General features: G+C 34.4%; 1 protein-coding gene across 1 annotated transcript; it reads left to right on the plus strand.

Moving 5' to 3' along the window:
- Positions 1–4,130, plus strand: LOC130025238 (olfactory receptor 52Z1P-like). Its single transcript, XM_056116187.1, has 2 exons — positions 1–9; positions 3,189–4,130. Exon 2 carries the CDS (start codon positions 3,282–3,284, stop codon positions 4,128–4,130), a length of 849 nt encoding a protein of 282 aa, XP_055972162.1. The 5' UTR covers positions 1–9; positions 3,189–3,281.
- Positions 4,131–10,531: the final 6,401 nt, after the last annotated feature.

Raw genomic sequence — 10,531 nt, forward strand, 5'->3', positions numbered from 1 at the left:
TACTTTTATGTACATCTTGAATTATAATGCCCTGTCATAGATTTGGCAAGTACTTTCTCATATAATTACACTATTTTATCCCCAGATGAAAATGAAACATTTTGATGATGGACCTACATCTTGGTTAAATTTTGGTGCTGTCAATATCTATTTTCTTCTAATTAAACTACTCTTTCTTTCCCAGCACTGGAATATTTTTCTTTGATTTCTTCATTCATTCTTTCCTCCTACTATGTTGTTAGATATGTACTTCTTTGCCATTGTATATTATTTTAATTAAGAAAACAATGAAATCTCCTTTGAATCAACTTGATTCATTATGCATTTGTTTATTCCTAAAATACTGCTGTAGATATTTATGCATTTACATTTTCTATAAAATTAGTCACACTTAAAGTGACTGAATATGTTGAATCTTTGCAATTCCTCTTTTTTACATAATTGTCCACCATTTACCATATACATATACTTATTTCATAATCCTGAGTACATTAAATGTTGCAGAAGGAAGAAAATAAGGCAATTGATATTTAATTTATAAATTTATGTTGCCAGATAAGTTATAATTGGACACATTACTCTTGCATTAAAGAAGTTCACTCAAATACATTAAATTGAAAAAATAATATTACAAATAAGGGATCAAATTATCTTTCTCTGAGTATAAGTAGTCACTTGGAGCACTATGAAAGTTTATCAATGTACAGCTGAGAGACAATGCTATATTAGGAAGCTATGGAACATCTTAAGCGTTAAACAAAGTCCTGTCATATCCATACTCAAAACACGTTACCTAATAACACTAATTTAGAAAAAGTAAGATATTATACATTTGTGCTATTTCTCAGATAAAGATTATCATCAAGGTGGCTTTCAATTCCATGAGGACAAAATCATGTCTACTAATAAACCTGATTATGGCAGAATAAAATACTGGAGAAAATTTCAAGCTTCTTGAAATGCTTTTACAATCACTGAGTAACTTTTTAACTATCAATAAAGTAAAATGATTATTCTCTCAAATTTCAATGGTTTTAACTCCAGAATAAGCAAATATGTCACATAGAGTTGATTGGTTTCTAAGTTAACTACCTAAAGTTCAAATGAAAAAGAAAAAAAAATTAAAATAGATAACTAGGTAACCTTGTAGACAAAAAGTAACTTAAAATGAATTTAACAGTCAGAGAGAAAATCTGAAAATATAAAATGCATTAAAAACATTGGAAATACTTTCCATAACATTGACCTTAGGCATGTATCTGGGCACTCAGTAACAACAGTGAAAGAAAAAAAAGCAAAAAGAAGGCAATGGGACCATAGATAACTGAATCATCTACTCATTAAAATGAACTATGAAGAAAACTAAAAATATAACATCCTATGGAATAGGATAAGCTGTTTTCACACCAAATGGACAAGGTGTTTTACATTTTATCTACAAATACCAAATAAAATGTATGGAAGACTCAAAATTCATGTTTATCCTTCCATATCAATGAATAAGGTACATATTTGAATAATTCAGTGGATTTTCAGATATATCCTAACAGAACAGCATAACAGTAGAGTGAGTTCCTGAAATGTAAAGAAAACTTAAATGTTCACTTGTGCACTTAGGTTTCTGAGAGTGTTAACTAGGTGTCTTGAGAACATTATTCACAGAGCAAACTGGCCAAATTGTGGCAGAAGAGAAGGAATGCTTCTCCCTGAGGACTATGTACCAGGTACCATTCTAGGCCATCTCTTTCCATTAGTGGAGTGAAAGTCAATCCCTAGAGGTACAGGAAAAAGTGTTCCTTAGAGAGGCCTGTCAAAGGGTATAAATAGGCAGTTGAGATTTTTCTGCTCATCTTCTTGTATCCTGCACACCTTCTTACTTTTTTCTTTACTTGATCAACCTATTAAATATCTCCAGAATGCAGGAAATTAGAAAACGTAAGTAAACAAAGTTGTGCTTACTGACTACCTATAGAAAATAATCCCAGAGAGATGTCAGAAGGCTGAAAGTTTGCTCATTTTTCCTAATATGTAAAACAGGTTGTATTTATCTCAACCTTTACTTATAGTGTAGTATTTATCACTTTAGTTGCCCTTTATGCAGAATTGTAGCATGTCTGTATTATGTTTTTAAATATAACTTACAAACAGTACAAATGACTGTGTATAAGTTCATATACATACATAAACACTCTGTACACACACACACACCATACAAATAACTTGTCAAATTTTTAATGTTTTTAACCTATTTTCTATGTCTTAAGGTTTACCTGACATATTTTTTATGGTATGCAGATATAAAACTTGTGTTTACATGTGTTAAACATATATCCCACTATTTTTATAAGGCTGACTAGTTTGGGAGAGATAAGTCAGTTAAAGGTGCATAAATTTGCTTGAAGCTGCCTGGGTTTGATCCCCTGCACTCTAAAGAATAAGCCCTGAGTCATAGAATAATTAATAATTCATTGAATTAGCCCAGATAAAGAAGTTGGAACGCATGAATTTTTTCCCTTATCTAGTTTACTTTAAAGTTATTAGTTGATGCTGGTTAGAATTACAAATTTAAAATTTACCTCACTTGATGGGTTGGAGCAATAGCACAGTGGGGTAGGGCATTTGCTTTGCATGCATCCAACATGGCCAACCCGAGTTTGATTCCTCTGCCCCTCTCGGAGAGCCTGGCAAGCTACTGATAATATCTTGCCCTCACAGCAAAGCCTGGCAAGCTCCCTGTGATGTATTCAATATGCCAAATACAGTAACAAGTCTCACAATGTTATTGGGCCTGCTCGAGCAAATCAATGAACAATGGGAGGACAGTGACAGTGACCTCACTTGATTGTGAATAAGGTATGATCTGGGGCATAAGATTGAAAATCTGTGGCAGTTTTTGTGGAGATTAAATAAGTTAATACATGTAAGACACAATGAAAAATATTAAGCACTTATTCCATATTGTTAATTTTCATATAGATTTAATTCTTCCATGGATAGAGCCAGGGCAATTTGAAGCTACTTAATCCATTTTATTGTCCATTCACTAAGAAGAATCTACTGAAAGAAACCTTCCATTCGGACATCAATTAGTCTAAGGTAGCTCTGCGGCATCCTTAGCTAGCCCTGTGTTCTTTCAATAAAGAAACTCGGCTCAGAACTTCTGGCCACAGATGGCTCCTCCCCTTGAGAATCACACCAATCCTCAGGATACGTGGTATGTTCTGACTGGAATCCCAGGACTGGAAGATATACATGTCTGGATCGCTATCCCTATTTGTTCTATGTACATTGTGGCTGTCATAGGCAATATCTTCTTGATCTTCCTAATTGTGACTGAGCGCAGTCTCCATGAGCCCATGTATCTCTTTCTTTCCATGCTTGCCATAGCAGATGTGCTGCTTTCTACCACCACAGCCCCTAAGATCCTGGCCATCTTCTGGTTCAATTCCAGGAATATATCCTTTGCTAGCTGTGTGATACAGATGTTCTTCATACATTTCGTCTATGCTGTGGAATCTGCTATTCTCTTGGCAATGGCTTTTGACCGCTATGTGGCCATCTGCTACCCACTGCGATATACCACTATCTTAACCTCCTCAGTGATTGCTAAGATTGGCGTAGCGGCTTTGGTCAGAAGCTTTACTGTCTGTTTTCCATTCATCTTCCTGGTATACCGACTTACATACTGTGGCAAAAACATTATTTCCCATTCCTACTGTGAGCACATGGGTATTGCCAGACTGGCCTGTGATAACATAAAAGTTAACATAGTTTATGGCCTTACTGTGGCTTTACTGACTATAGGGATGGATATGTTACTCATCATTACTTCCTACTCACTGATCCTTTGCACGGTGTTTAAGATACCTTCTTGGTCTGCCAGGTTCAAGGCCCTTAATACATGTGGCTCCCACTTCTGTGTTATACTTATGTTCTATGGTCCAGCCTTATTTTCATTTTTTGCCCATCGTTTTGGGGGCAAAGCAATCCCTCACCATGTTCATATCCTAATAGCCAACCTCTACGTAGTAGTGCCACCAATGCTAAACCCCATTATTTATGGGGTGAAAACCAAACAGATTCAGGAGAGAGTGGTTTTGCTTTTCTCTTCCTTCAGTAAATGTTGCTAAAATAATAGATAATGCTAAATATTATTTCTGAATTAAGTACAAAAATTCTATTTAATATTATAATTCAGTGATCATTAGAAATACATGGAATGCATGCACATCCTACAAATACACTTGTAAAATGGACAGCTCCTCAAATACCCATTTTCTTCTCCTAAATCTTGTAGTTTGAACAAAACAAATTTAAATAAGGAATATTCTCAATTCCACATTTGTGCCCAAGTGTCATCTCAAATTCTACAACACTGGTAAACCACTGGATGCTATATAATTATAATTCAGCCAATTTTGATTAACAAATGATAAATACAGGTGGTTTAATCTTTAACAATAACTTAGTAATCTCTTGTACAAGGGCTTAATGGCTCCATGATTAGATAAAACAACCTTCACTTACTTTCTTATAAGGAAGCATTTTTTGATCATTCTTTTATCAAATTATTTATAATAAGCAATATAATATACATTATTGAGCACCAGCTACAGGGACAGCTCAAGGGGTGACTGGAAAAACTGGTAATATGGTGGTGGGAAAGTTCAATGATGGTGTGATTGCTGTTGGAATATTGAATGTTTGTTAACAAATCGTCATGAACAACTGTGTAAAAAAATAAATGAATAGAATTTTTTAAAAAGTGGTGGATATATAATCTGCTATCAAATTTCTACTTGAGAAATAAGTATTAACTTTTCCCCAATGCTTGATGTACAAATTCTTAATAAAATATCTCTATCACTGGGTTTCTGTTCTTCAGTGAATCATCTCGAATATGATTAAGACACATAAAAAGATATTACTAATAAAAAGTTATTAAAATATGTGAAATGTTTGTAGAAGTTCAGGATGGTAATACTGCTGTTGCAGAATCTGTAATGAAGATTTTTCCATAATGTAAGTTAAACATATTTAGGGGTTTGAGAAAAGTGACACAACTGTATTTTGTACATTAATTTATTTTTAATTTATTTGAAAAGGGATAAGCCCTGAGCCATAGAATTATTAATAATAAATTGAGTTAGGCACAGATAAAAAAATTGGAACTCATGAGCAGATAATATTATCATTAAATTACAATATATAATAAGGTCAACAGAATTCAATAAGAACTTCACACACAAATAATAATTATTAAATATATTGTGTCCTTGAAACTTGCTGATAAAGTAGTTCATAGATATTGCTACAATTTAAAAAAGGAAAAATTGTACAGATTTGAAGAAATAAATGTGTTATCTCTATCTTGTCACTATTTCACAATATATATCTATGTCACAGGTGTGATTCACAATTTTCACTGAATATTTTCCTTGGTAATTATTTCCTAGATATTAGAAATTTTGGGATTATTTTTTAACATGATGACTATGGAATAGGTTTTTTTCCCTCTCAACTGCATCACTATTGATTTATAAAAATATAACAGGTTTCTGTACAGTGACTTTGAAGCCTGTTCTTTACTCTAAATTTGTTATTTTTAGGTTATCTTATGGGCATTGGGGATTTTTCTATATACAATATCATGCTATCTGCAAATAGTGATAGCTTGACTTCTTTCTCAATCTGAATTCCTTTAATTTCTCTTCCTTATCTAATTTCTATGGTAAAGGCTTCTAAAACTGTGTTGAGTTACAGTGGTGACAGTGCAGTGTAAATCCTGCCTGTTTCCAGATATAAGAGGAAAAGTTTTCTGTGTTTAAACACTAAGAATTATTTAGTTATGGTTTTATTGGATTATTCAATCCCCATTTTGCTGAGAACTCATTTGAAAACAAGAACAGTGCAAATTAATTACCTAATCTCACATCTAAAACAAACTAAAAAACAAGAAAAATAAAGCCAAAGATTGTGATTTTGTTGTTTTTTCTTTTTTCTTTTTTTGAATTTTTCTTTTTAAAGACTCTACAAAGCCCCTAACTAGACTTACAAAAAGATAGAGAAAATCCAGGTATATCAGATGACGAATGAAAGAAGAGAAATAGATATCTTAGAAACGCAGATGACTTAGAAATATATATAGGGGCTGGAGAATTAGTACAGAGGATAAGACACTTGACTTGCATGTCACCTTTTAAGTTGGATGTCTGGCATCTCATGTCCCCCACTCACCGCTAGGAATGATTCCTGAATGCAGATCCATGAGTAATCCATGCACATCACTGGGTGTGTCCCAAAAAAAAAGTAAAGAAAGAGATATAAAGATAATTATATTTAAAATAAACATTCAATGAAAATGAAAATATATTTGTTATTTTGTTGCAGCTACATACCCTTTTTAATTTTTTTCGGGTTTTTAAAATATTTATAATTTTTTTGGAAGTTAACATGTGAATAGGAAATGGAAAAAAGAAGCAAAGAACAGTCATCCACAATTACATGCAGTTATGTCTGACATGTTCTTCTAGCTCCTATTTACCTTCACAACTAAACATCCATTATGTTATTAAGATCATATGTTTATGTATCATGCTTCTTTATACACCATGAATATTTACCATTTCCAAGTCCCAAAGCTATAGAGTATTTGGTAAACAAAAATATACAACACCAACTGAAAGGAAAAAAATTAATCCAGCTTTTCTTGGCAATGAAAATTTCTTAAAAGACAAAAATGGCAGCAAGGCCTCTAGATAGATAATGACATAGTTACAATTAAAATACTACATTCCCTGTATGTTCAAGTGAAAGAGACAAAGTAACCCAGTAACAAAGTATAAGCTTCCACTCATTCTAGTAAAATGTTAGTAAGGAAGTGCTAATGAGGTACCTACACTGTATTCCTGCACACAGCTAGAGACGCATCGACCCAACCAGCAATGTCCAATGTGACCAGAACAGCCCCTTCCCCTGCACCTATTTCTTCCCTGTGCTGCCAACCGCAGAAACAAGACCTGATGTTTTATTACTCAGAGATGGTTTAACAAGGTTATGTCCAAGAATCTCCCTTTCTATCAGTTACAACAGGTATATACAAATTGGGTTAATTCACTAAGTTCTACTTTTTATCCTATGTTGTCATCTCAGGACACCTAAAACCTTACATGTTGCAAAGTAATCAATGAATCTTGTCCACAATAAACACGGGTATACAAAAGTACACATCTAGACCTACAGTTATAATCTAGACTGTCTTCTAGCTGAGTTACCATCAGAACCTTTCCCTTCTTTCTTCAGCATTTCAGTGACCAAGTACAGGACACATCTTGCTCCAAGTGGTGGATTAATAGACTCCAGAAGACAGTCCTTTCTAAACACTAAAAATTACACAGGAATTGTTTACGAATATTACTTTTTAAAATATACTGTGTTAGGACTTATTTTATAGCCATGTTAACTAAAATGCATATAAAACAAAAGATAATCTGAGCATGCCTATAAGACTCATGGGAACAGAGGGAACAGAACAGTACAGAACAGAAGAGGAATATCAGTGAAAGGTTACTTGATTCTTGAATTGTTTTACTTCATTTTTTATTGCAGTTTAGGTGATATATATTAGGTGATATATTTTATAGTTTTAATGTAAAAAGTTACTCCTTTACTACCTAAGTCCATCTTGGGCACTTGAAGTACCCAAGCCTCTCCCCCACTGTTTTTATGTCACTTCAAGTCCTCCTTATCCTTCACCTCAATTCTCTCTCTCCAGTGCTTGATAATCTTAGTTTTGTAAAGGCAAGGTTTTTCAGCATTTACTATTTTCTATCCCTTTCTCTCTCTGATTTTATTTATTTAATATGTTACCATCCTGTTTTAATCAAGTTTGAACTGCAAAATATTAATCATTTCTCACCACACTAAGGTAAGATATAATATTACCTGTTCCAATCAAGTTGGAACTGCAAGATAAAATCTTTTCTCACCACACAGAGGTAAGAATCACATGTGTATGTGCATCACACCTTCTTTATCCATACCTCTACCACTTCAATTGTTTCCATATCATGGTTATTGCACTTAGTACCACAATGGAATTTCTATTCTTACTTTTTTTTGAGAACTCTCTATATTATATATTTTGCATTGAGGTGGGAGAAGATGATATTTCCATTTTTGTCACACCACTGCCAATACCGATTGGTTTCAGTATTTTTGAGATAAAAAGATATTGATTTTATTTTCCTCATAAATGATGAAGAACATTTTTTTAAAATCTCCATTGGCCATCAATATATTCTATTCGAAGAAGCATTTGCTCATCTCTTCTGCTTGCTTTTTGATACCCACTATTTGAATTTTTGTTGTAGAACTTTAAGGGGTTCTTTATATATCTTGGATATTAATCCTTCATCCGATGTATTGCACTGCACTGCACTGTCCTCCCGTTGTTCATAGATTTGCTGAGTGGGTCAGTAACGTCTCCATTGTGAGACTTGTTACTGTGTTTGGCATATCAAATACGTTACGGGTAGCTTGCCAGGCTTTGCCGTGCAGGCGAGATACTCTCGGTAGCTTGCCGGGCTCTCTGAGAGGGGCAGAGGAATCAAACCTGGCTTGGTCAGGCCTGAGGTTTACAAGGCAAATGCCCTACAGCTGTGCTATCTCTCCAGACCACCCGATGTATAGTGTACAAATATTTAAATTTTTTCCATTCAGTATATTCTCTTTTATTTCATTCTATTTCTTTAGTTAAAAAAAACTTCGCATTAGAATTTAAGATAGCAGAATTAGTAAACCAGCTAACCCTCCCTAATGTGGTGGATCTCATATAACTAGTTGAAGAAGTATATAGAATTAAAACTCAAACAAACAAAATCTACTTATTCTTCCTATGTCTGCTAAATGAGAATCTTCTTGCCTGGTATTTTTAAAATCGAAGGACTGACTTTTTAAGACTCACCTGGACTTTTCCATGATATTATACAAAAGATAAGTCACTCGTTTTGAAGGTGTGCTACTGTATTTCAAATCCCCAAATCCACATAATGTCTTCTGAGCAATGCCATGCATCACTCTTAAAAACAGAGCTAGCACCTGAGCACAATGCATGTGGCAAAACAAAACAAAACAAAACAAAAAAACAAAAAAAAAACGGAAGAGGAAAGAAAACACTTTTGAACTTGAATTTAAACACATTTCATTCAGTGTCATGGTATTGCTAACCCTTCAGCTTAGAACTACACTGTTATATCATTGATCCTCTTACTGTGTAGGTCTTCATGAGCAAGCTGAAAATAAATCACTGGTATTCAGAAAATCTTTAGACCTGCTGTATCACCTTACACACTTTTGCATTTTATGCTGTCATAATTATGAAAGCCAACACTTTTAACTATTAACAACGCTATTCTGGTCTCTCAAAGAGGAATCGAAAGAGCTATGCTTGGAATATCACGATTCACTCAAATGAGAGATAGAATCCGGAGTTCTGATCTTTGTCAACGCTCAAGAATCAGGGACGCTGTCTCATTTGCCAAGACATCAAAAATCAGATGGGCTGGACACGTAATGAGGTTTACGGACAACCACTGGACTAGAGCCATTACTGATTGGATTCCATGGAACATCAAAAGATCACGTGGACGCCCACCTACAAGATGGTCAGACTTCTTTGTCAAGACCCTGAATGATCGGTTTGAGGCTCTGCATGTTCCTAGAACGAACAGATACCATTGGGCTACACTAGCACGCAACCGGGATGAATGGAGACGTTACTGGCACCCGCTCGAGTAAATCGATGAATAACGGGGATTAAGTGATTAAGTGAAACACTTTTAACTATATCTTAGTCTCAATTTCTCTATCTTTCCTGTGTATCTCTCCTTCCTCCCTATTGTTATCCTATAGGTTCTATACTATAGTTAACCTAAATTAAAATGAATATTTTTATTTCATATTTTATTTTATTTTTTGGGGCTATACCCAGCAGTGATCCAGACTTACTCCTATCTCTGCACTCAGGAATCACTCCTTGCAATGCTTGGGGATCCATATAGGTTGATGGGGATTGAACCCAGGTAGATCACACACAAGACAAGTGCCCTCTGCACTTCTATGTTCATTGCAGCACAATTCATAGAGGCCAGAATCTGAAAACAACCTAAAGTCCTTAGACTAGATAGATATCTGGATAAAGAAACTATGGTACATCTATACAATGGAATATTATGCAGATACCATGAAAATGAAGTCATGAAATTCACTTATAAATGGATGGACATGGAAGGTATCATGCTGAGTAAAATGAATCAGAGAAGGACACACATAGAATAATTGCATTCATTTTAAAAACACATTAGGAAACTAATACCCATGGTCAGTAGAAACAAGTGTCAGGATGATTGTTCCATGCTTGGAAGCTTGCCACAAGGAGAGTTAGGATAGAGATGGGACTACTAAAACAAGGATTGTTGGAAATGGTCATTCAGGACAAGAACCAAGTGTTGAAAGTAGGTAAAGGGACACA

Source organism: Sorex fumeus, unplaced genomic scaffold, assembly GCF_029834395.1.
Source record: "Sorex fumeus unplaced genomic scaffold, SorFum_2.1 ptg000030l, whole genome shotgun sequence".
NCBI classification, from domain to species: Eukaryota; Metazoa; Chordata; class Mammalia; order Eulipotyphla; family Soricidae; genus Sorex; species Sorex fumeus.